At 39.5% G+C, this 27,899-nt stretch overlaps 1 protein-coding gene across 5 annotated transcripts in view; it reads left to right on the top strand.

Moving 5' to 3' along the window:
• Positions 1-27,899, top strand: part of fnbp1l (formin binding protein 1-like) — a 54,146-nt gene that overhangs the window by 17,181 nt on the left and 9,066 nt on the right. For 2 of the 5 annotated variants that reach the window (XM_077594731.1, XM_077594730.1), the window contains exons 2-16: positions 2,731-2,846; positions 3,013-3,063; positions 3,858-4,005; positions 4,762-4,824; positions 5,653-5,757; positions 8,774-8,902; positions 14,844-14,990; positions 15,124-15,345; positions 17,672-17,848; positions 18,743-18,757; positions 19,320-19,429; positions 20,776-20,908; positions 21,100-21,191; positions 23,674-23,846; positions 26,054-26,091. In XM_077594731.1, the coding sequence (XP_077450857.1) occupies positions 2,731-2,846; positions 3,013-3,063; positions 3,858-4,005; positions 4,762-4,824; positions 5,653-5,757; positions 8,774-8,902; positions 14,844-14,990; positions 15,124-15,345; positions 17,672-17,848; positions 18,743-18,757; positions 19,320-19,429; positions 20,776-20,908; positions 21,100-21,191; positions 23,674-23,846; positions 26,054-26,091 (1,719 nt within the window). The remainder of the gene's footprint in view (positions 1-2,730; positions 2,847-3,012; positions 3,064-3,857; positions 4,006-4,761; positions 4,825-5,652; positions 5,758-8,773; positions 8,903-14,843; positions 14,991-15,123; positions 15,346-17,671; positions 17,849-18,742; positions 18,758-19,319; positions 19,430-20,775; positions 20,909-21,099; positions 21,192-23,673; positions 23,847-26,053; positions 26,092-27,899) is intronic. The other 3 variants (XM_077594733.1, XM_077594732.1, XM_077594734.1) reach the window with 3 other exon arrangements.

Below are 27,899 nucleotides of genomic sequence, written 5' to 3'. Positions count from 1 at the left end.
GTATCTCATGCTATTATTGCACCCAGAGACTTGGTGAACAATAGACAATAGACTGCTATAGTTTTCTTTCGTGATCCCCCTGCCTATCACCCAGTACTGTTTTATACCACTGTATCCTATTCAACCTAAAAGTTAAATACAATTGAACTGTAGGGAACGATTTTTTCACTGGGAATCAGAGATACCATAGTCCTCTGTGGTCCTTAAAAGTGACCATAAAACAAGGGCTTTCCCAAGAATGTAATGGAAGTGGGAGACAAGCTTTGTCTGTGTGTCTGCTCAGGAATTCGACAGTGGGTAATTAGTCTTTTGTCCCACTTGCATATTTTGTGCCAGTTAACGTTGCCTCGTCCCATGGAATGCACACAGGATGTCTGGTACTCGAATCTGTGGGGTTTATGGCAACATCCAGAGGCTGTTTGATTGGTTGTAAAGTAGGCCGTGGCTCTGAATGGAACATTCACATGGTATACTGTATCAATTTACCGAATTCTAGGTGAAATTCATGTTCACACTCTGATTTATAGGCGTGTGAAATAACAGCTGTGGTTTTGTGTAGTTTTAAAGAGCATCATTTATTTGAGATTATATTGAAGAGAATATGCATCTTAATTTTGCAGGCTAAGTAATGTGAAGCTAATATTTATGTATACACCTAACCCTAACCATATATACAGAAGTATATAAATACAAATAAAATAATTTAAGTACTTGATTGAATCACAGTACACCAAGTCCAATTTGACCAGTTTCACAAGGCAATACAAATGTGAGTGGGAGAAAAAAGACAAAATAAACTGAGCATAACAAGAAAATGCCTTTGGTGTTGCCCAGGCGCAATACCTTCTGCCTACCTTACGTTGCCATACTTAAGAGCCCAAAAGTACAAATATGTTGTCATTTCCCTTTGAGCCAGCCTGTGTTTGGCTTGTGTCAAAATTACGGTATGAGCTCATTGTCCATTACTTATTTATACAGTCAGGCAGGCTGATGCAACCATACACGGCATAATCTAAAAGGGCGCTTGCCAACATGCTAAGCATCCAGCATCAAATGTATTTTTATGACCAACCAACCCCACTGGCTAGTTTTGGTACAATATCCTGCAGAGAAACATGGTTATTGTCAAGTTTTTTCATTTTCACTTTGTCAGCATTAATCACTTTTGTTTAAGATTTTATATTGATGTTGACAATCCGGGGGTCTCCAAACTATTCTAGAGAGGGCTCCAGTGGGTGCGGGTTTTCGTTCCAAACTATAAGAGGAAACCTTTCCACCAATCTGGTATCTTAGAAGTGCAATCAGTGGATTTCATTCAGGTACTTCTTGTTTCGGCAGAAACCTCATTGGTTAAACTGTTTGGTTTGGATCGGTTGGAACAAAAACCTGAACCCACATTGGCCCTGGAGGACCGGTTTGCAGACTCCAGAATTGTATAGTATGAAATAGAAATTGAAATCTGGATGTCTAATCTGCTAGACTGTATGTCCTTTTTTTCATTCATTCATCTTCCATACCGCCCGTCCTCGAAAGGGTTGCGGGGGTTGCTGGAGCCTAACCCAGCTGTCTTCGGGTGAAACGCAGACTACACCCTAGACAGGTCGCCAGTCAGTCGTAGGTCTTAAAGAGAGACAAACGATCATCCGCACTCCCAATCATAGCGCCACCAAAGGGAATCAAGCCCGCGCTTGCCCGCACCGAATTCAGGCGAGAGAACCTCTACACCACAAGGTGGCTCTGGATATATAGTCTTTTTTACATGAACTATAACTAAGAGCAATGGGAATCAGATGCCACCAATACTAATGTTTAAATCGTTAAAAAAAGTTGAGGAAGCTCTTCTTTTCTTGTTTACCTAACCATAGGAAAAATGTTAAACTCAATTCCAGGAACCAAATCCACCCTGCCACAGTGTTCCATACGAAGAAAACCCAGCAAATACTTCATGTTTGTTGCCTAATGTATTTGCTTTTTTCAGTTTGGCAGAAAATAAATTTGCATGGACATGACAAAAATGAGTTAGACACTCCCGCAATTTAATTTGTCGCAACCCCGGAAGAACAGCCGAACTCTCATTCAGATTCCTTATGCTGTCCGTGTTTGGAAAATGCTAACAAGTGATCCAACAAATCATCTCTCTAATATCACCTGTGTGACTTGTGGTTACTTGATTTGTGTTGTGTTGTCACTGGAGCCTCATCCAGAGAGCCTGTAAAAAGGTAGCTAGAGAAGTGACGATGACATTTATGCAATATTTATAGGGACAGGTGACTCAAATTTTTGAAAATGCGCAATAGGCAACCTCTGCCTCAGCTGTATATCACTTCTATATTTGTAAGTAGTGTCACAGTTTAGAACCAAATATGTAGCTAAATAAACAAAATATTGTAACATTTTACAGAAGAAAATTTATACTATCATATTCAAGAATTAAGTGCGTAATGCATTTATAGTTTTATCCGGAGCATGCGGAGCAGTAGAAACATTTCAACAACGCCATACCACACATCTTTAAGGTAAACATGTTTTACCATGTGTTTAAAATGGGATCAATTGTTACACAAAAAACATTGTAGTTTTCTGGGAATGTCCAATTATAGTATATTACAAATTGCAAAAGTAAAAGAAGCATGGTCACTGTAAAATAATTAGTTGTTTTCTGGTAAAATGCTTACAAATGTGTTTGTTAACATTAGTATTTGTTCATCTTGATATTTTTCATATCTTTAGGACCAGTTCGATAATCTGGACAAGCACACTCAATGGGGGATTGACTTCCTGGAGCGTTATGCAAAGTTTGTTAAGGAAAGATTGGAAATTGAGCAAAATTATGCCAAGCAGCTCAGGTACGAATATACACAGCACACCATATGTGTATATATTTGTGTGTGTGTGTGTGTGCATTAAAGTGATATACATTTTAAAGGCAGTTCAACAATTGAAAATAACAAAACTACCCAATATGATTATGATTAAAAAAAACTCCATCACCTGTCTCTTTTGTCTGTTCAGGAATTTGGTTAAGAAATACTGTCCAAAACGCTCCAAAGATGAGGAGCCAAGGTAAGTCTGCTTAAATATGTGTTCATGGACATGTGAAAATGCTGTTTAGGATTTGCTGTAGGCCCCAAATGTGGGACGTCTGAGGTCAAACACACCCCTCTTAATAGCAACTATGGCATTCAAAATCAAATAATCCGTATTGAAAAAAGAAAGAACCCCTCTTGCATTTGATCATTTAGATCAGGGGTGTCAAACTCATTTTTTGTCGTGGGCCACATGGTAGTTTCGATTACATCCGGAGGGCCGTTATGTCTTCCAACTAGGCTGCCAAAATTAATCGATTAATAAATTGACAGCTTTCTCGATCGTGCTAATCGATAGATCATTTTTGGACATTCAAATTAGCACAAACTTTTGCAATTATTTATTTAAAATGAGGAAACAGGAAATAATCTACAATCTTCATTTGAATTTCATCCTAAAACAGAAAGTTGGCACTCATCATTTACTTTCTCGGGCCACACAAAATGATGCGGCGGGCCAGATTTGGCCCCCGTGCCACCACTTTGACACATGTGATTTAGATTGTTAAAATCAGTAGTTTATTTATTTTTTAAACTGAATTGTGTAAATCTACAAATTCATTGAGTTTATGCAACACAGGTGGTCGACTGAGAAACAGTCACTATAAACAGTAAGCCAAGTATGCATCATGTTCCTTATATCATATATTAAGTGCTTTTTCTGATTGAATTTAACTTTTGAATCCTATTCCTATATGATTCCAAATGATTTGAGCAAACAATCCCAGAATAAGTATTCTCAGCCCATGCAAATTAGTGCCGCTTTTGCAGATTTACATCCTGTGTGTCATTTTACGGGATACTGAATGAGCTGAATGACTATGCTGGTCAGAGGGAGGTGGTGGCCGAGGAGATGGGGCATAAGGTTTATGGAACACTGATGAAGTACAGCCAGGACCTCAAAGCAGAGCGTAAACATGTGAGTAGTGTACACCTTAATGTTCATACATCCCGTTGACAACAACAAAATCAACATGTTTAGTCCACAAATGCCAAGAAAACTGTCAATTATTGTCCTGCTGTTGTGATGTTTTTCTTGTTCTCCTACTTCGTTGTCATGCCACACATTTGTTTTCTGTTTAGACTCAAACTTGAGGATACATATGTTAAGCATGATGTTAAACATCTGCCTTTCTCCTCCCATCATCTGCTGATGCTGTAAACTCCTCAAATTCTTGGGAAAACATTCCCTTCTCTCAGTGGAATACTTAAGCCACTTTCCAAACGTAGGGTTGTAACCAAAATAAGACACAGACATGTTTTTTTAAGTGTCAGCTCGGCTATTAACTGCATAGTGTAATAACAATAAGCGAAAATACAATATGTCCTACATGCATTATTCTTGTTCGTATTATTTGCTGAAGTTAATCAATGTGATTATAACAAATACTGGCAATCAACATTCACTGTGTTGTCTGTTGGCCTTATTAATATCACAGATGCTAATTTTTAGTTGTTTTTCCCCCCTCCATCCTTCACTGGCGTAAATTTTTAATGGCCCAGTGAGTCAGTCATTGGTAAATTTGATTGGATTGGATTTCTTTTCTGCTGGTATCCTCTTTTGTGGCTATCAATGTTTCTTATGTGTTAATTTCTAGCCTTTCTGTGTAAATTTTTCCTGTTTTTTTTTCCTTTTGTTTCTGTATGTGTCTGGTGTATGTTTGTGTGAGTGCAGCATCTGCAGGAGGGCAGGAAAGCCCAGCAGTATTTGGATCAGTGTTGGAAACAGATGGACAATGTGAGTAAGGGGGAGTAAATGGATACTATTTTTCATGCATTAGAGATACTTAAAAGGTAACTCTAGAATGTGTGTATCAATTTCCGCTAATGTTTTCAACCATTTTATACATTCAATTGAGATTTTAAGGGGTCTTTTTAGGTCTTGTTATGTTTATGCTAATTTGGGCTGCCCCGCCCCTTTTTTCCATTTAAAAAAGAAAAGAAAAATACTGTCATGTTTTTAAAAGACTGCATAAGCACACCACTCAGTCATGAGGAATTAAACACAACCACACCAGCCCCTCCTTAAGTAAGGCAAGTGTCATATTGGCCGTTGTCAATCTTCATTTGGCTTCCAAAACCCCCTAGTGAGATGCCATTCGTTTAGTTTTTAGGCCATTCCATTTGATTTAGCCAGTTGGTACATTATAAAGTAATATAGACAATCATTATACAAGGTGGCGAACACAATGGACGTGAAATGCTAAGTTGTCAATTATTAGATAATTCAGTAACTTGGCCCTGACATCATTGATAGTGTGTCGTTGTGTGTGGACTCTGATTTTAATAGTGGCCATCAAGTGACCTGATAGAAATGTCTAAGCTATGTACTGTTTCCTTTACAACTAATGTGTCCCAGATGGCCTGTCAGGAAGTGAACTATCTCTGTCTAATTCAGCTCTCTTTCTTTTTCTATGGCTCTTTTAATCTTGAGTCACACATTTTTAAACAGCCATCATTTTATCAAAGGAAGCACAAATGAAGACGTTTTACATCCACGCTGCACTTAAATTTTACATCCCTATGATGTTGACAAATGTTGTCTTTTTTTCTTCTGCATTAACAGAGTAAAAAGAAGTTTGAAAGAGAATGTAAGGAAGCAGAAAAATCCCAATTAACCTATGAGAGGTTAGACAATGACATCAATGCTACAAAATCTGAAGTTGAGAAGGTAACATTTGATACACTATCAGAGCATAAATGTCAATGTGATTGTCTTCTTTTGAACTCCCCCCATGGTAAAATTTGCTCCTAATAATTTGGTATTAATAATAATAGTACTGATCAATGGAAAGCTTACTAGCATTATCTAGAATATATACAATATGCAAGCGGTCCGGCGAACGAGTGTTTAGTGTGTCGGCCTCACAGTTCTGGTGTCAAGGGTTCAATCCTACGTCGGTCCTCACTTTGTGGCGTTTGCAGGTTCTCCCCGGGCTTGTGTGGGTTTTCTCCAGTTACTCCGGTATGCTCTCACATCCCAAAAACATGTAGAGTAGGCTGGTTGAACATTCTAAATTGCCCATAGGTATGAGTATGATCGTGAATCCTTGTCCATTTCCTTGTGTCCTGGCTGACCACCGATTCAGGCTGCCCCCCACCTGGTGCCCGTAGTGCACCCATATGATTTTTGAGCCTGTTGTACTAAAATACAAAATAGTAGGCAGATGTGTTCCATGTCTTTCCCCTAAGCATCCTTGGTAATGTTGCATTTAAGTATTGATCAACATGGCACCTACAGTTGTGGTCAAAAGTTTACATACACTTGTGAAGAACATAATGTCATGCTCTCTTGAGTTTCCAGTTATTTCTACAACTCTGATTTTTCTCTGATAGAGTGATTGGAACAGATACTTCTTTGTCACAAAAAACATTCATGAAGAAATGGCTGTGTTAAGACCTACCGTATGCATGCATGTACATTTATGTGTATGTATGTATGTATGTATATATGTGCTAAGCAACACGCTTATTTAATTATATATTTATTCATGTATTTATTTCTTGACCTACTTATTACCTATCTATTTATGTCTAAAATGCCTTTCCTATTCTTGCATCCTCACCCTCTTGCCACTGGAACAACGAAATTTCCCGAATACGGGATGAATAAAGTTATCCAATCCAATCCAATCCAATCTTTTATGACTTTATTATGGGTGAACAGAAAAAAGTGATCAAATCTGCTGGGTCAAAAATATACATACAGCAGCGCTAATATTTGGTAACATGTCCCATGGCCATTTTCACTTCAATTAGGCGCTTTTGGTAGCCATCCACAAGCTTCTGGTAAGCTTCTGGTTGAATCTTTGACCACTCCTCTTGACAGAATTGGTGCAGTTCAGTTAAATTTGATGGCTTTCTGACATGGACTTGTTTCTTCAGCATTGTCCACAAGTTCTCAATGGGGTTTAAGTCAGGACGTTGGGAAGGCCATTCGAAAACCTTAATTCTAGCCTGATTTAGCCATTCCATTACCACTTTTGATGTGTGTTTGGGGCCATTGTCCTGTTGGAACACCCAACTGCGCCCAAGACCCAATCTTCGGGCTGATGACTTTAGGTTATCTTGAAGAATTTGAAGGTAATCCTCCTTCTTCATTTTCCCATTTACTCTCTGTAAAGCACCAGTTCCATTGGCAGAAAAACAGCCCCACAGCATAATACTAGGTAGGCATGGTGTATTTGGGTTTAAAGGCCTCACCTTTTCTCCTCCAAACATATTGCTGGGCATTGTGGCCAAACAGCTCGATTTTTGTTTCGTCTGATTACAGAACTTTCCTACAGAAGGTCTTATCTTTGTCCATGTGATCAGCAGCAAACTTCAGTCGAGCCTTAAGGTGCCGCTTTTGGAGCAACAGCTTCCTTCTTGCACAGCAGCCTCTCAGTCCATGGATATGCAAAACACGCTTGACTGTGGACTGACACCTGTGTTCCAGCAGCTTCTAATTCTTAGCAGATCTGCTTTTTGGTGATTCTCGGTTGAATCTTCACCCTCCTGACCAATTTGCTCTCAGCAGCAGGTGATAGCTTGCGTTTTCTTCCTGATCGTGGCAGTGACAAAACAGTGCCATGCACTTTATACTTGCAAACATCTGTTTGCACTGTTGCTCTTGGGACCTGCAGCTGCTTTGAAATGGCTCCAAGTAACTTTCCGGACTTGTTCAAGTCAAGGATTCGCTTTTTCAGATCCATGCTGAGCTCCTTTGACTTTCCCATTGTAGCGTTTGTGGGTGTTTGCATCCAATGAGCCCTATTTAAATGGCCTCAGAGAAGTCACCAGCTGTAGTCACTCATAATCACTCACAAGAAGTTAAGAGGCCTTGCTTTGGAGCTCATTTCACTGACACAACTTTTTAAGTCACCAAAATTGCTAATTCGTGTTGCTGTATGTATATTTTTGACCCAGCAGATTTGATGACTTTTTCTGTTAACCCATAATAAAGTCATAAAAGAACCAAATTTCATGAATGTTTTTTGTGACAAAGAAGTATCTGTTCCAATCACTCTATCAGAGAAAAATCAGAGTTGTAGAAATAACTGGAAACTCGAGAGAGCCATGACATTATGTTCTTCACAAGTGTATGTAAACTTTTGACCACAACTGTATCTTTCCAAACAACTGTTTTCTGTGATGATTATCAGTCAAACATCATCTAGTGGCCTTTGACGGTATTATCGTGAAATGCTCAAATATGGCCTAAATATCAGTTTGCGTAACCTGCCTCCGACAATATTAGCACATGTCTTTAATATTCATATTACAGTAATCCCTCGCTATTTCGCGATTCAACTTTTGCGGCTTCACATCGCAGATTTTATTATCTGGGGAAATGTTTTTAAATTTTCGATTTTTTTTTTTTAAATTTAAAAATGAAATAAAAATGTGAAAATCCAATCTGAAACTCGCAAGCGGAAACAACTCCCCTGTCTTCCGCTTGCTACTAGGACTCGCCACGGAAGAGAAAAAAAGATATTATTATTAAGTCCTTAAAAGGTTAAAATCCACCCTGAAAATTGTAACAAGAAGCCACTCTTGCTACTAGGACTCAGCACTGAAGAAAAAAATATATTTATATTTTTTTAATAGGGGTGACCCTACTTGGGGTCTGGTCCACATTAACCGCGATATTCGAGGGATTACTGTATACCCACATTCACTAATTGAAATTTCTCATAATTGTTTAGGCCAAAGCCCAGTATTACTTGCGGACTCACATGGCTGATGAGAGTAAAAACGAGTATGCTGCCCAGCTGCAGAACTTCAATGCGGAGCAGTGGAAACATTTCAACAACGCCATACCACACATCTTTAAGGTAAACATGTTTTACCATGTGTTTAAAACAGGGGATTGAATTTATAATCACCGTAATGCCTATATTTGATTTACTTCATCCCACTGGTGATTGTATACCTGTGAAAAGATAGATAGAATAGAATAAACGTTAGTCGTCTGATACCAGAATGTGACATAAAATAATTTAATCAGGACTTTTAATAGGATCTAAGCAAATGTACACAAGGAAAATGAGCAGCCTAAATGTAAGGAAAAAAAAACACTCATTAATGCTTTAGAGCAGGGGTCTCAAACTTGCGGCCCGCGGGCCAACTGCGGCCCTCGGGACGATAATTTGCGGCCCCCGTCTTAATATGAAAGATTAATGTTCGTGCGGCCCGCAAAATTGATATGAATGACACTTGTGTTCGGAGCAATGTTCCCTCTAAGCTGCGCGCGTGCGCAATTGCGCACTACTCTCGTCTTCTCTGCGCAGTAGCAATCATATGGCGCGCAGTAAAAAAAATAATCGAAATGTTTTTTTTTTAATTTTAATTTTTTTTTATTTATTTTTTTTACCCCTTTCCCCATGATGGCGCCGTTTAAGTGGCAGCCAGTGGCAGTAGCTCTGTCCACTCATGTTTTTCGTGTTTTACAGCATGTTTTACATGAAAAATTAGAGGGAACATTGACATGCACCTGCTTGTGGCAGGTGTGATACTGGTGTGCCCATAGCGAGCAATGATGATGTCGTGACCGGATGATTCGCCTAAAGACGTTTCGCCGACGGACGTTTGACAGACGGACAGGTCGTACTAGTATTTGTTAGTTTAATGATTAAATACAAATACTAGTATTTGTATTTAATCATTAAACGCTGTTTTCAGCTGGATTTGACCGAATTTGAGAGCATTTTGAGCCGTTTGGCGAATGGACGTCTATAGACGTTTTTTTGCCTCCATCGCGATATCATCCAGTATTTGTATTTAATCATTAAATGCTGTTTTAGGATGGATTTGACCCGATTGCTGTCATTTTACGGCTCGGTTCTGCTACATCTGCCTGCCCAAGAGTGCTTATTCCCGGACTGCCATGCCCGCCCAAGAGTGCTTATTCCCGGGCTGCCATTGATGGTAGACGAACATTGATTTTTACTATAATTTGGACAACACCGGCGGCGGGCCGGATTAAAAATCCTAACGGGCCGTAAATGGCCCGCGGGCCGAGGTTGAAAAACTTGTACACACACGATCCGGCGGGGCGAGCGTTCGAATCCCGTTTCGGCGAAACATCCGTTCGGCTGAATGAACGTTCGGTGGAACGTCCATTCGGCGACCTGCCCGTCTGTCAAACGTCCGTCGGCGAAACGTCTTTAGGCGAATCATCCGAGTACCGATGATGTCGCTCACACTGGTACTCAGTGCGCTCAGGGAGGTTGTCTTTCTGCTCAGACCAACAAAAAATTAGAGGGAACTTTGGTTCGGAGCTGAATGAACCAATCACGGTGAGGTATACGGCTATGGAGGGCGGGACATCGGCCGGGCTGTCCAGTGCCTCGCTCACTCACTCATTCATTCCTCCAATCAGCTGGGCGGAGGAGAAGCCGTGAGGCCGATCACTCCGCTCGGCGCGCACACTCCTCCGCTGCTCTCAGCATAGAACTGAATGAGGCGCTATGATCCGTGATCCAGCCTGTGTCAGTGTCTGTAGCCATCTCCGCGATTGAAACGGAGAGCGAAAGTGCACATGCGCCACAAACCCGCGCGACTGAATGTGAAAGATCAACCCGAGACTCATTCCAAGTGGAAAAACATATTACAGAGCCCCAGAGATGTCTCTTTCAAAGCCTGCCGTGAAGAGAAAGGTCGGTGATGAGCACAGACAGTTTCAAGAAAAGTGGGGAGTGCAATATTTCTTTGTTGAACACAGGGGCACCCCGACGTGTCTCAATTACACTGAAAAAGTTGCGGTGCACAAGGAATACAATTTGAAACGTAATTGTACTACGAGACATGCTGAGGAGTACGAAACATACCAGGGAGATCAGAGAGCCAACCAGGTTGCCAGTCTTAAAACACGTCCTCTGAGGCAACAGGATTTCTTCAAGAAGGCTACCAAAGATAGTAATGCAGCAGTCAAAGCTAGCTACGCCGTTTGTGAGTTGATTGATCCTGTGCTAAGTGATCCCAAATGGCTCATGGACTTGGCTTTTCTTGTTGATATCACACATGAGCTTAATGTACTGAACAAGAAGCTACAAGGCCAGGGGCAACTTGTCAGTGCTGCCTATGACAACGTGAGAGCATTCTGCACTAAACTTGTTATGGAAAGCCCAGCTCTCTCAGACAAACCTTTGCCATTTCCCAGCATGCAAGGCTCTCGTGGATGCAGGCACACCATTCAGTGGTGAGAAGTATGTTGAGGCCATTTCGAACCTACAGGAGGAATTTGATCACAGATTTGCAGACTTCAAGACACACAAAGCCACATTTCAAATTTTTGCGGACCCCTTCTCCTTTGATGTGCAAGATTCCCCTCCTGAGCTTCAAATGGAGCTCATTGACCTGCAGAGCAACTCTGCACTCAAAGCCAAGTTCAGGGAGGTGAGTGGAGAAGCAGACAAGCTTGGGCAATTTTTGAGAGAGTTGACCCCCAGCTTCCCTGAACTTTCCCGAAGGTTCAAGCGGACCATGTGCCTTTTTGGGAGCACATACTTGTGTGAGAAGCTCTTCTCCACCTTGAACTTCAATAAGTCCAAGTACAGGTCCAGACTTACTGATGAGCATCTTCAAGCTCTACTGAGGGTCTCCACTGCTTCCTCCCTCAAGCCAAATGTGACTATGTGAGAAGAAGCGCTGCCAGGTCTCTAGCAGCAAGGAGTAGGCAAGAGAAGCCGTGTTCAGAATATTTCATGTTCAATGTTCCATTCAAGTTCAGAAAGTTAAAGGTTAAAGAGCTGTTAATACAGACATTTGAAACGGAATAAAAATAATTCATTTTCTCTACTTAGCCAGCCAGTGTATATCTACTGTATGCTCATTAGTATTATTTGGTTTTGTATTACTGATTGATTTATTTTTTATTCATCTTTAAGTTAATTTATTTAATTCATTATTTTTTGTTAAAAAATAAAGATATTTGATAACGTTGGAATGTTTTATCAGTGCTTTTCTTGTGGAAATCCTGATGCGGCCCAGTCTCACCCAGACTCGGCCTCTAGCGGCCCCCAGGTAAATTGAGTTTGAGACCCCTGCTTTAGAGAAAGTAAACAGTACCCCGTCTTTTTGTTAAGATTAATGAATTGTAGATTCTACCCTTAAGAGTTTTGTTTCTTGTCTGCCTGTGCCCCCAGATATTTAACACTTCATGCTCAACCTGTTCTCCATGAAAACAATGGTTTATAAAGCTTATATTTAATTACTGCCAGCACATCACAACCACGTTTCGCTGAGTATTTAGTTCAAGTGCATTCTCGCAAATAAATGTGATTAATTGTCCATGTGGGACACCTGTTATCAGAATTTAACAAAAAGATCACTTTTCTCCTCTAGGAAATGCTCTGAGTACAGGCAAAGAACATTACTGGACTTAAATGGTGTGTTATGATGATTAGTAAACCCTTAATTAACAAAAAATTTAAGGCAGAGGTAACATTTTTTCATGTGCCCCTCGACTTAATTAATTGACTGTTCGGTTTAAACACCAGACATTTGTATCACCAATCTGAAAGAAGGAAAAACACAGAGAATTGAGTCAACTTTATTTGCAGTGAGAGGGTCGGGGACTGCTCGGTCGCAATCCTCCGACACACTCTGAATAAAGTCTCCGCTCCCTTGTCTCTTATTGTGTCAAGTTACAGGAAGTTTCAAGCCGATCAAAGGAAAGAGAGGGATATCTCTTAGTTACAAAAGGTTCTTTGATGTATGTTAAGGTAACACCTTTACAGTCTCTTTCCCGATCTCCCGAAATCTTCACACAATGGTTCAAACAGGCTCCAGACCCCTGGGGCAGTTCCTCTTTGTTGAATAAGGTGAAACTTTCCCCAGGGCTCAAGACACCCCTAATTCTATTAGCAAGCATTTCGACAGTCATACCAGAATCAGGATAACTTATTTACAATAATTCCAACATTGACCATCAAACACGAAACGTTCTTTTTCTCAAGCACAATAATCAGAGAAAATCTTAAATAAAAGACTGCATTTCCAGGAAGGTAATGCCCTACTGAGGAGCCCAACATTTTATCTACGCCGGTACTATTTTAGCCGGGACTATCCCAGATTGCCTGCCTTTTTTATGATGTCATTAATGTCCATTATCACACTCAGATGTGCTTGAATCTGTCAGTATTTATGTGTATTGGTATAAATTAGGGATGCACCGAGAAAAAAAACGTTTTTGGCCAAAAACAAATATGAGAAAACCGAGGCCATGAACCTAAAATCGAAAGCCAATTATTATTGAAAATATTTATTTGTTTTATATACAAATGCACACATTTAAGCCTATTCATATTTAGGTTTGTGTAAGTTTTATTTATTTATATTTCTTTAAAAAATCTTAATGGGTAGAATTACAAAAATATTATACTACTTTATTTTTACTCTTTATATTGTATTTCTGTGTTCTGTTGCTATCTAATAGATGGGATCGCTTTGACACAGTTTTCCGCAATTGCCCTCAAACACACCCTGTAATGCGGGCAAGTCAACATGACAAAAGAAGCGTTAATGTAAGCCAAATAAGAGTTTCCTAGGCTGATAGTCACAATTGTGGCTGCTCAAAAGGGGCAAGAAGGTGTAAACTGAATCTTGTGTGTGTTCTGTTCTACTGAGGGGGCTAATGGCCCCAGCTGAGCCAGAACATACTCATTCATCGTTAGTAATAATGAAACTGCGCGCTACTGAGCTATTTGCTTGCATCAACACATTTTCCGTGTTCTATCGTGTTATTTTTGTGAAAAATCGCTTCAGACTGAAGCTATATTTTAATCACATTTCGGCCACGGCATCTCTGGTAGAAATAACTGACGCCATGAAACGGCTCCGCTCATAAGCAGTGTCATTATTCAAAAATCTTAAAAATGAATGTTTTGCATGGTTCAATACTTATAGCAACCGTTTTTCACATGAATGCCATTTATACTCTGTATTGTCTTTCTGTTTAAGTTAGGAGGAAGTGCAGGATAAGGATGCAGCAAAGTGTCAGTGTCTACAGCATTGTCCATAAATCAAGTCTGTGTGGTTGTTCAAATGTGTGAGGGGACTTGCGTCTTTTGCATCACATTTTTCCATTGATAGGGTTTCCTTCATTTTGTTAGTAAAATGACTTCGGAAAATTGTTGCCGAAACATTTATGATGTTATTCAAAAGGGACCTTACTTTGAACTTAACTTGAACAGCAAAAGCAGTAGTTTGCATTATATTAGGTGGTAGGGAACCTATGGCTTGGGAGCCATATGTGGCTCTTCTGATAGGTGCATGTGGCTCTTCGCTAACCTGTGAGGTAAAGTATGTATTTAAACTGCTGGTGACAGAGCCGAGTCCCGAATGCACCAATAGGAGCGTCACGTCGGCACTATGGCGCTCACACTTCCTCTAACATCAATCATCTTTTTTTTTTCCATTAGACTTTTCTGCATGCATATTTTCATTGATTAGCAACTGGGTAACAGTGTTGTCAAAAGAATTCATTTATAGTACTTTAAAAGTGGTAAAATTACCCCCCACAAATCACATCTCATTTTCACATTTTTACTCTTACATTTTGAGTATGGCTCTCAAGGAATAAAATTTGAAAATAGGAATTGTTTATGGCTCTCTGTGTCAAAAAGGTTCCCGACCCCCGATCTTGGGGCTTGGTACTGGAGGTAGCTGGCGCTTTATGTGCACAAACCACGGCCTACGTAGTGTGGACATTGGTTTTACTACTTTTATATTTGCATTTACTGTATTTTTTTTAAATGTCTGCTTCTGTTCCAGAATCTGCAAGATATGGATCAGCGTCGAACGGTGAAACTTGGGGAGACGTACCGAAGTTTTGCAGAAGCAGAACGAAGAGTCATTCCTATTATTTCCAAGTGTTTAGAAGGAATGGTTTCAATGGCCAAAGCTGTTGATGAACGAAGGGTGCGTAAGAGATTAATGGCAGGAATAGAATTGGGAAACAAAATAAAATTCTTGTTTGGATTTAAAAAATTATGATGACCAAAAAAGATTATTTAATGTCTCATGTATGCAAATATGTTTGTTTTTCCTCCAGGATTCTGGCATAGTTGTGGAGTCATTTAAATCTGGCTTTGAACCTCCAGGCGACTTCCCCTTTGAAGACTTTAGTCAGAATCTAAGTAGAACGGGTTCAGATGGGGCCATCAGCAATACACCCAAGGGAGAGCGGGACGGCGCTCCAGTGTCACGACAAGACCCAAAACATGCAATGAGCAAAACCAAGAACAAGCTGTGGCTCTTTGGGAAAAAACCAAAGGTATATGAATTTTCAGTCTATCTTCTAACTTATCAGCCTGCATTACCCCTCATACACTGTCGTTTTATTCACAATGTCTCATTTCAGTTGTAGTCTCCATACAATTCACAGCCTTACAGGTTCTTGTCAATTGCCAAGTGTTTGAATGGAATCTTTGGTTCAATCGTGGTTGGACCTTGCCCTTTTTCTTCATAAGGGCACTGCTGGTTAATTATTATCTTTGCTGTTGGTGTACATTTGAGACATCAGCTACCTTGCATGACGCCTTAGTGTGAGGATTTTGTTAATGATTATACATCACTTTATTGTTCATTTCTTGTTGCATCCTTCACTCCTTTGAAAACATGACATCATCGAACAGGGGCATCCTGTATTCATGACTACTGTACTTTTCAGACTATAAGACTGTGATTTTTGATTGTCACTTTGATACCTGTGACTAGTCCAGTGCACCATATTTATGTTTTTACAGGCCAATTTTTAATAATACAACATGGACATGTGCTTTATAAGCCATTGAGTCTTTTTATATAAACAAATATATATATTTTTTACTAAATGTGGTGGTTCCAGCTTACATTCAGGTACATTCTATTGTTCAAATATTATAGTAATTCAATAGTCAATAAGAAATGTATTAACATTAAGATTTGTTTTTAACTGATTTTGGACAATTTTCATCACATTTGTTTTGCTCCATCAGACCAACTTTTTAAACCATCTCAACAGGAATATTTATTCATTTTCTTCTGTACTTTCACGGGTTCTCAACCTGGGACTGCCTTAGTCCTTTCTTTAAAGAAATTCACTAACTATTAGTGTTGGACCTCAATTTACAAAAATAAACTAGATAAACTTATCTTAATAAGCTGTCATTTTGAGATTCAGTAAAGCAAGATTGTTCTTCATGAATTGGATAAACACCAAGAACTTGAGAAAGTTGATTGTAATTTGGTAAATCAATTGTTCATCATTTTACTATTGGAGCAAGTGACCTAGAATAGGATATCAGTGACTTAACAAACACAAGTATGTAAAGTTACCTTAAGGTGAAGTGGAAAGGTTTTGTTCCTTATTAGTGGCGTCCCTGAGGCTGTCCGAATAGTAGATGGCAAGCTCTACGTTTATTATAATAAGTCTACGAGACTGACAAAACGTTAGCAAATGGTTCAGAAATGTGAAAAAAAATTTGGAAAGAACAATGTTTCAGACTTTTATTTTACACTGGCACCGCAACCCGGCGGCTTGAGCGGTTAGCATGTTGGCCTCACAGCTCTGGGATCCTGGGTTCAAATCCAAGTGGGTCCACCTGTGTGGAGTTTGCATGTTCTCCCCGGGCCTATCGGGGGTTTCTCCGAGTACTCCCGTTTCCTCCCACATTAAAAAAATCATGCACGGGAGGCTGATCGGACACGCTAAATTCCCCCTAGGTATGAGTGTGAGAGTGAATGGTCGTCCGTCTCCTCGCTCCCTATGATCGGCTGGCCACCGATTCAGGGTGTCCCCCGCCTCTGGCCCGCAGTCAGCTGGGATAGGCTCCAGCAGTGAGGATAAAGCGGTTCAGAAAATGAATGAAAATGAATCCCTGGCACCGCTACTTAGGAAATATATTAGTTCAAGAAGTGGGCAGGTAACTTTAATTTTTCATAGTTAGGTTCATATTTTTTTGTAAAATGCCCTAGGCATACGTGATCAAACTGGGCAATAGGGTTAGGGTGATGACTCGTGAACACCTGTGTTAGTGTGGCACTCAAGCTGCAGAGAAGCCGACAGGAAAAGATAGTAGAGCCCAATAGATTAGCAACTATCTGCAAATGCGTACCCTGATTTACAAACATGTAGCCAGGAGCACAAATGTATAACTCAAGTCACAAATGTGAAACCAAATCACAAATGTGCAACCAAAGTCACAAATACACAGCCAAAGTCGCGCATGCGCAACCAAAGTCGCAAATGCATAAATGGAGTCACGTGTATACAACTAAAGTTACAAATGTGAAAACAAAAAGCCACAAATATGTTCCCGAGGTCGCAAACGTGTAACTTTGGTCACAAATGCATTTACCAAAGTCTAGTTCGCTTAGAAACTGCTGAGCATCAGTAAAATAATGTTAATAGGCGTAAACTAAACAAACATTTTTTTCTTTAGCGGCAACATTTTAGGCGATCTAAATTACACTAATTATTAATGTTTTATCCCCTAATGGTCATTTACTGTAGCAATGGTCGAGGATCCACAAACACATTATATACAATTACATCATCCCAAAAAATGTGCCATTCTGACTTTTTTCCCCTCCATCTTTTCTCCCTGCACCCTACCCAGTTGCCTTCTTCATCTCCTCCTCTACCTCCTTCATCCTCCTCCTCCTCCCGTCCACGTTCTTCCTCTCAAATGTTCCCTCCAAATCGGTTCAGCTCTGACCGAGTGAACAACTATCTGTCTGAGATAAAGACTTCGGTACCCAGAATTCCCCAGAACTTGAAGGGTCTAAGAAGAGGGGTGAGCCAGGAAGTACCATTGTGTCATAGATGTTTTTTTAGTGGCAAATCATATTGCCTTTATGATTCAGTGTGCTTTTCTTCAGGATGTTTGCAGGTAATGAAAATACTCAATGATAAAGTTATACTTCATAATGGATTGCTGCTAGTAAAATCGGCAGCTATCAGCATGATTGATTTTTGAAATGTAATAATTTTTATGACATTTATTTATCACTTGCAAACACCTGTTTTCTTCACTATTTCTTTTTGAAAGGGTCTCTATTTCCTGTCATGTTTTCCCCTCCACATGTGAATGACTGATTTCTACCCAAATCACAAGCAAAAGGAGGTCTGCTAATTTTTAGGGGTTTGAGCATTTTGGTTGCGGTGCTGATGCCGAATAAATTTAGAAGTGGTGTTGTTAGTCTTGGAGTGTTTGCAGTGGGGTGTGTTTGTGTGGTTGACTAAGTTCCACTGAGAGTACCCTTTCAAATGTTCAGGACAAAAAACAAGTCATTGTTTGGCTTTAACTTATGCTATTTGTATCAAGTGGCTCTCAGTTGAACATTTAGAAATACTGGCTTAGTTTACACATAAATGACTCATGTCAATATAGAAGTGTTTAGCAAAATGCCAGAACAATTTCCAACAATTTTGATTTCTGCCTCGGGGCCCAGGCACAAACTATTTAATATAATTAATGTGAAACCCCAGATATGTTAATGAATAAAGGGAAAAAAAAGTAAATTAAACACCAATTTCAATCAAAAAATATTTTGCCGCATAAAACAATGATAATGAACTATTAACCATCAAACATTGTTCTGACTGTTTTTGGACTAATCGGCTTTCAAATTTGGCATCCTCACTAAACTAACCAACATCCTGTGCTGTCTGTTTGCTTACATCGCAGTGGTCTGTCAAGATGGTAAGTGTATGTTTACCAGATTGAGAGAAGACATTATCATGTAACTTTCAGTGCATGTATCGTTACCATATAGAAATCCCAATTCTATCCAACCATTACACCAGTGCTTCTCAAATAGTGGGGCGGGCCCCTCTAGGCGGGGGCGGTGCGATGCCACGGGGGGCGCAAAACTATACCTGGGAGCTTTTGACTTAAGAAACTTTTTGCCAGACTAGAATTTAAACATATACAAAACGTTTAATTCTTCTTTTTGGGGGGCGCAACAGAAAATAATTGAGAAGCACTGCATTGCACCTCGTAGAAAAATAACCCCCATGTCACTGATAGATTATGTAGTTTTCCTTGGGCCTGTGTTTTTAATCACTAGATTCAAGTGTGTTGAAACAAAAAAAAAAAAAAAAACACACACACGCCCACACATTTCATTAATCCTTTTTGGGTTCATTTGGTTGCTGTTTGGGAATAAAGCGGAACAGTCGGGTTGAATCACTATTTACTTATATATGTGCATTTAGTGAAGTAGTTACTTACCTACATTTGCCATCTTTTCACCTCCAACCAGGCTCCGTCAGTTGAGGATTTCAGCCACTTACCCCCTGAACAGAGAAGAAAAAGGTTGCAGCAGAAAATTGATGAACTTAACAACAAGCTCCAGATAGAAATGGATCAGAGGTACCGTAAAATAGTTGTTTTTCATCTCCCTTACGGTCATATGTAGATTTTTTTTAGGAGTATTACAGATGTTTAACATCGAATGCAAACTGTTCAAGAAAGTGAATCCTCATGGTATGAGCATCTCACCATGCATGTTTTTCTTCTGAACCATACATTCATGTCCCCTAGTTTACTTACACCACAAATTTTGTTTTGTTCATTTTATGCGATTGTATTTTTTTTTACATTTTGTGTATGGCTGCCCGTTCTTTTATTACGTCGCTAATGTTTCAGATTATTTTAGTCATAAAAATGATTATTCAGGGCAAAGCAAATAATGGGCATCAATGTCATTTCAAGATCAAATGCCAAAAATGGGGCTCTTAGAGGTTTCATTAAGTGAAAATTAAGACTTGTAAAGATTTTTTTAAACCACAAAATAAAACACAACTTCACTCAAAAAAATAGGTAACTCTTAGAACATCAGAAAAAGTCTTACTGTTTCATGCAATGCAGCGCCATTAAAAATCAAGAAATTGAAGACATACTAGATTATAGACTTGGGCTATATGGCAAATAATCTTATCACGATAAAAAATATCAGTCTATTGATAATTATCATGATAACTATCACATCTTTTTTGTTCCAAATTTGGAACTTAAAACTTTTTGTTGTTCTGTTGTGCAATAATGATAAGACAACTCTGGCCTTACACTATGAAAAGTAAAGAAGAAAACCTGCTGAAATTCTGCCTCCAAACCAAAAGTTGCTGTGCAATATTAAATAAATAAAATAATCAACTGAAGACATAATCACCATTGGCAAGAAGACTATTTTCAGCCTCACAAAAAGAAACAGTAAATTCAGTCAGAGCACGTTTAACTAGGTTTAGACGTCAGCCCCCTAGGTAAGATGGCTGCCTGGGGACCTATTTAAGATGGCTGTGCCCCGAGCGAGCAGTGATGGGAACGTGAGTTTTTTCATGTTTTATGCAAGATACGTACTTTTTTTCTTGAAATTCATTCATAAACGTCAAAATGAATTTTGTTTAGCATTTTATGTTTATCTTTTCTCTATTTTGAAATAAATGATGTTGCGGCACTATTGCGTCATGACGTCATCGTGTCATGGCGTCGTCAACTTGCAGTTTCGTGCATTTCGTGTTTTTATGCGCATATAAGCCGTACCCTCAATTCAGTCATAATTTTTTTGTACGACAAAAGCGGCTTATATGTGAGTATATACGGTAATTCATTCAAAAATGGTTAATTAGATTTGGTTATTTTTTATGCTGTATCGTTTATGTTGTGTTCAACTTTCAATATGGCTGTTCTCTGTTAAAACAAGCTCTTATGTGTCCTAGGGATGCCCTGAACAAAATGAAAGATGTGTATGAGAAGACTCCACCAATGGGGGACCCTAACAGCCTGCAGCCCAAAATATCAGAGACCATATTCAACATGGAAAAGCTTCGCTCTGAAATCCACAAGCATGAGGTAAGGAAAGGACAAAGTGTGGCTTAATCCGATAAATTTGAAATCTAAATGTGAGCTACTCTGAACTCAATGGTTACTGTTGGATGAGTTGGTTTGTGGCTTCTCCTGGACAAAAGTAAAACAATGTCAAATTTGATTGATTGATTTTGTTCTCAATGTGACTGAAATCACTTTAATTTCTTGAATGGCAGGCTTGGTTGTCGGAAGTGGAGGGAAAGCAGGCCTCCAGAGACAGAAGGCATAGTGCAGACAATCATCATCCCACTACCCAAGGCAGAGAGAGGTAACACTATTACAGACTTTACTGGGCCTTTTGATGTACCGTCATACCTCTACTTAAGAAATTAATTGGTTGCAGAACTTTTTTTTTAACTTGAAAATTTCCTAAGTAGAGGTGTACCTTATATGTAAATTCTCTAATTCGTTCCACGGTCCTCACACAAATACCAACTAAACCCTTTATAATTGGTCAACATATCCCAATTTTGTATGTAAGATGTGAGAAAACACACAAAAGATAAAAAAATATAAGGAAATGGTTTATTAATGTCTTAAAATAAATAAAGCATAAGAAAATGTGCCTTGCGCCGGTGAAATAGTTCCCTCCGCGGCCGTTATACTGGGAGAAGTAATGCCCGTGTTTGTCCGCCAGATGGCGGCAAGAGCCCGTCCTACCAGGGCAGAAAGCCGACCACTTTGTAGTACATATTAGACTTTTATGTGTGCCCTGTGTGTGTGTGAAAATATGTGCTGTGTTGCATTTGTACGATTTTTAATCGCTTAATAAGGGGAATTGTAATCATTAATAGGGGGAGCATTTAGCCGAGGTAGACAGGTATGTAAGAGAGAAGCTAGGAACATGGATAGTGGTTGTTTTGAGACAGCCAATTGAATTAAATTGAATGCTTTTATTGTCATTATATGACATAGAATGAGAGCAATGAAATGAGAGCCCAGTAGAGGGTAACGGTGTTCTAAAGTGAGAATCAATTTATCCGCGACAATATTTTCAAAATAAAATAACGGATAAGGAAATGCATTTACTTTTGGGGGATTTATTTTTCCTATATCGAGTCACTCATTTGCATATAAAAAAAATTGTAACCTGAAAATGTTGTGTGTGTGTATATATATACCGTATTTTCACGACTATAAGGCGCATATAAAAGTCTGAAATTTTCTCCAAAATAGACAGGGCGCCTTATAATCCAGTGCGCTTTATAGATGGACCAATACTAAAATTGTTATCACGATAAAATAAAATAAATCCGTCGATAGGACAACTATGGCAAGCAGCCCCAGACTCTACTATTTTCCCGTAGATAAAGTACTGCGCAGTGACTGCTGGGATATGTAGTTTTTTTTTGTCAATACACCCAATGGATTGTGGGTGCCGATCGGCATCAACACTAGCTAGCTACTATTTGCGAATGGACTGGCCTGGCGATCGGCATCAACACAGTTGCGAAGCATGGAAGACAGCCTTGGAATACTAGTTACGCTAGCTACTAGCTAGCTACCATTTGTGAACGGATTGAGGCCTGGCGATTGGCATCAAAACAGTTGCGAACCATGGAAGACAGCCTTGGAATAGTTACGCTAGCTACTAGCTAGCTACCATTTGGGAATGAATTGTGGCCGCCTGGACAAACGTATTAAACTCGGCATTTTCGATGGACAAATGTTCAATTCGGACACAGATAACGAGGACTTTGATGGTTTTGTGGGTGATGATGACGTGAGTACATTGTAATTTGGCTAAATAAAGTACAACCGAACTCAGTCTTGCTTCCGTTGCCTTTTTAAAAACGTGTTTTTTAGCGTGCGGGTGTAGCGTGCATTTGGTACATGTAGCACCAAATTAGTGTGTTCGCCGTTGTAGTATATTGATATTATTAGTGCAAAGTTATCACAGCCGTCAACCTGCGTGTATTGACAAAAGGACTATTTATCCCAGCATTCAATGTGCACCGGAAATGGCGTCTGTGGCTGCTTTCGTAGACAGCGCTATTACGGTTCGATAATCATCCATAAATAATATATATATGCCATGCCTGGCTTCACGAAAAGTGGCAGGCAGCGCTGGGCTTCTTACGCTACGATTTGTGAATGGATTGATGGAAATGATGGTGACTCTGAGAACGAAGAGAGGGGACCCGGCTTTTTGGAAGGCTCGTTTGGGCAATTGTTTAATTCGGACACAGAAAATGAGGACTTTGAGGGATTTGTGAGTGATGATGACGTGAGTGAGTTGTAAAATGTCTAAAGTACAACCGAACTCAGTTTTGCTTCCGTTGTCTTTTTAAAACATGTTTTTAGCGTGTCGGTGTAGCGTGCAAGAACTATATTTCCCAGCAGTCACTGCACACCGAAACCCGGAAATAGGCTGCTTCCGGTAGCCAGCGCTATTGCGTTTCGATGTTAATCCATATATAATATATATGCGTGTAATGAAACGGTGCGTGCTTTGTGTGTCTAAAATACAGAAATAGCACTCGTTACTGACACTGCGGCTTAAAATACAATGCGCCGAATAGTCGTGAAAATATGGTATATATGTGTGTGTGTATATATGTATGTGTGTATATATATGTGTATGTGTGTGTGTATATATATATATATATATATATATATATATATATATATATATGATAAACTCCTAATCATGAAATTCTTAATGTAAACCTTATCATAATGTGTGTTAGTTTTTTTTTAACAATAACACATGGCAAAACATTAAAATTCGAATCTCTGTGTTGCTGTAGTCCTGAAGGCAGTTATACAGAAGACACAAGTCAGGAACACCACACACCTCATCACTCCAGTCCCCCGCAGCCTGGACACCCGAGCACTGACCCACACGAGTTTGATGATGAGTTTGATGACGACGATCCGCTGCCTGTCATTGGACACTGTAAAGCTTTGTACTCATTTGATGGTAAGGTTAGATACCCTTTGTATGTAGTGTGAAACACTTGAGTAAAAGTACCTTTGTTGTTGTTTTTTGTATTTCTGATAATTAATCATAGATGTCAAATGTTTATTTGAATTGCAGGAGAAGTGTAATCTTAAAAATTGAGCAGTGAGTTACACAAACATATTAATGGATAACAATTCAGTAGTACCTCGGTTTTCGAACCTGCCAGACTTTGAACAAATTGGCAATGAAAATTTCGAGATTTTTTTTAGCTTTTGATTTAAACCATTATCCAGAACTCGAACGCCCCCGACAAAAGCAGGAAAAGACAGCGTGCGCGGGCCGACCAGGTGACACTCGACGCACTTTGTTATTGTGCAAAATGCAGCCTCTGTATTTAGATGTGTCCGGTTAGTGTCATGTTTTGTGGTTTGGTCGTTTTCCCTTGTGTGTCCTGTCCATGTGATCACCCATTAGTTTCACCTGCTGTGTCTTCTCTGCTCGCCTACCCTCATGTGACCCAGGTGCCTCTAATTGTCTTAACAAACCCTGTCCGTGTATTTAAACCCTGTGTCCTTGTCAAACCTTGTCTAAGTATTGTTCCTTTTTGAGTGTTTGTGTTTGCGTTATGTTCGTGTGCTTCGTGTCCCTTCATGTTTTCCCCCAGAAAATTATTTTCGCTCTGTTGTTACTTTTACCCAGTTTTTTGAATTTAGGCTTTATTTTGTGATTCCCCCTTAGTATTTAAACTATACATGTATTTTTAATATGCAGTTTATTATCAGGAAAAACTAAAAAAGTGGTTAACAGTCTATTTTTTAGGTTTGGAACTAATTCTTTCTTTTTTCCATTAATTGTAATGAGAAAAATCAGATTTCAAACAAATCTCTTCTCGAACAGCCTTCTAGAACAGATTGTGGTTGCGAACCGAGGTACCTCTGTAAATAGTAACAACTGAACTTGACTTTTAATTTTGAATACATTTCATGTTATGATCATTCAGATTAACCTAGACTGTATGTGTGTTCATGCTCTGAGCTGTAAAATACTTGATACGCAACACATGGTGGAATGTTGGTTTTCAAATTACAACTACAATGGGTTAGGCATAGATTTCCTAAAAGATAGAGTAAATAATTTTTCAGACCAAAAGTCACACCATACTGTAAACTAAACTAGCCAAAAATTCACAATGAAGAGAGAAAAGAAGATCGAGAAAGAAAACAGAGTATTAGTTGCATTTTATAGTGATGACAATAAAATGGAGTGCAAAGGTTAAGTAGAGCTTATGTTGCCATAACGGATTACCACTTATTCAGTTAATTTACGCCTAGACAACAGAATTTAACTATCTGTTTGCCGCCAACTTGATTTCGCTTCACATTTTGAAAAACACCACCACTTTCAAATCAAATCAAATAAAAAAAAAATCAAATCAAAAGCCTTTATTGTCATCATACACAGCTGCGTATAACGAAATTGGTAGTGCTACTCCACAAAGTGCGTTTTCCAAGTAAAAAAAACATAAACAGTAATATAAAAGTATAAAAAGTCACATCCCGGCTAGATAAATTATAAAATATTGCACAATCTAAGATATTGCACATTGTTATTGAACACCCCGAAGTTATTGCACAGAAGGGATTGTAGGTCGTGCTAACGCAAATTCAGTGTCCTGATGGCTGTGGGAAAAAAACTGTCCTTAAGTCTATTTGTCCGTGCTTTGTGAGACCTGTAGCGTCTGCCAGAGGGCAGCAGCTGGAACAGGTTGTGACCAGGGTGCTATGGGTCGCTGACAATGTTCCTGGCTCTGCTGAGGTAGCGAGGGCTGGCAATGTCATCCAGTGAGGCCAGAGAGCAGCCGATGATCTTCTGGGCAGTGTTGATCACTCTCTGCATGGCCTTTCTGTCTGCTGCCGTGCTTCCAGCGTACCACACTGTAATGCAGTATGCCAGGATGCTCTCCACAGTGGCTCTATAGAAGGTTACCAAAAGCAAAGTAGGGGGCATGGTTCGAGTGCACTTTTCATGACTGCTAGTGTTGATAAGTTGCAACTAAACAATGAAACCAAAAACAGACCTTAAGTCTGCTAAATATGGTATCTTGGTTTAGACACTTGAAAAAAATGTTTGCAAACCATTTTGACATGGACACGTTGAACTACATGCATCCAATGTGGGCATGTATCTAAAATATTTGCTTATTTTGTGCTTCACTTCACTTTTAGGTCAAAATGAGGGAACACTAGTCATGGCAGAAGACGAGGTAAATATGTTTATTGTTGCCCATTTTGGTTCATGGTTATATTTTTTACATTGGGGAATATCACGTGTCACTATAGAAGTATGCAGTATGCAGAAGCATTCCCAAATTTTGTGAATGCAAAAATCCATTAACTATATCCAAATGTCCTTTTCCCCAATATGAACAGAGCTTTTGCAACATTCGAATCATAATACTTGGGGATTTCAACAAAGCAACAACAAAAATGGAAAAAAGTCACAAATCCCCTTTTTAAAAATCAGTTGTGCTACATCAAGATAAGGTTGCAAAGAACGTAAAACAATGTATTACATAAATGTATGATTTCTTGACATGTTCTCTTTTTTCTTCAAAGTTTGTTTCAATAGTCTAAATATAAATATAGAACTATTATAAAAAATACTGCATATATTTTTATATACCGTATTTTCATACCTATAGGGCGCACTTAAAAGTCTAAAATTTTCTCAAAAATGGTCGATGCGCCCAATCAGTCGGTGCGCCTTGTCTGTGCACTAAATTCAATTTTTGTATGGCCCTGACCGCTTGACTGACTGGTTTTATTTCTTGCCACCACGTTACTTATTGCGATCAACCCAGCGGACGTTCACCCTAAAAATAGCCTCCCCGTGCATTCCAAGCATTACGGTAAATCTATTCAAAACATCCCAGGGGAGTGGCAAGACATTTGACTTCTGTGTGCTCGCAGCGCTTTTAACTCTCCAAAACACGCGCAATACTCGAAGAAACCGCATTTTAGAGCTACACAGAGGAAATACCTGACGTGAATGACGACACAATGCGGCTGTGAAGGCTTGGAAAATGGACTGAAGCCATGGATCGAACACAATTTAACAACTTTGCTAACGGATTGCTAACAGATGGCCAACATAGTAGTAGCAGGCAGCGTCGCATGAGTTACGTGACGATTTGGAATGAATTGTCGATGCCGATATAACATCGAGGAGAATCAAAGGCTTGCTAGTGATGAATGTCGCGAGTTGCAATGGATTGTGGATGACTGGGCTCACGTGTCGGCCAGCACTGTTGTTTGAGCTTTCGCCAAAGCTGGAATCAAGTTCCCGGAATAAACAACTCTGACTGACAGTGGAGCCTAGCATATTGAACGCCGAACTCTTTATATCAGAGTGTACATTTTACCTCAATAAAGCATTATCAAACTTAGTTTTGCTCGTGCTGTCTTAAAAAAAAAAACGCTAGCGGCTAGCCTAACTTATGCTAGCAGCTAGCATAACATGTTAGCGGATAGAATAACATACGCTAGCGGATAGCATAACATAGGTACGCTAGTGGATAGCATAACATACGCTTGCCTAGTGTCATGCTAGCGCCCTTTCTGAAGCGCCCAATGTATTGACAAAAAAACAGAAAATATACCCGCAAATGAGACTACGCCTTATCAGACGGTGCGTATTATAGGTGTGAAAATACGGTACTTGTTATCACGACTCATTGGCTGTCTTAGAAATTGGTCATGTTTGACTGCCACTGACAGCGAGAGGCGTCCAAAACATCTTGATTAAGGGCAGGCTTTGATCGAACGATCGAATCAAAATTAATTAAGGGCTCTCACGCCATTGGCAGCTAATGAGTTTGTAATTAAAAAAAGGAAAATAAATACATTTTCAGATCCTCAATATTTTTTCTTGATTCTGATTAGAGGTGAGATCTTTAGCCCGAGCCCAACCCGACGTGACCTGAAATTCAGGTCGGGTCGGACCTAAAATGTCAATCATTACTTCGGGTTCGGGTCGAGTCGAGCCGGGCTTCTCTCTCAATGAAAAAATAAT

This window comes from Stigmatopora argus, chromosome 24 (assembly GCF_051989625.1).
Source record: "Stigmatopora argus isolate UIUO_Sarg chromosome 24, RoL_Sarg_1.0, whole genome shotgun sequence".
Taxonomy (NCBI): Eukaryota; Metazoa; Chordata; class Actinopteri; order Syngnathiformes; family Syngnathidae; genus Stigmatopora; species Stigmatopora argus.
This window is presented reverse-complemented; position numbering and strand designations above follow the sequence as displayed.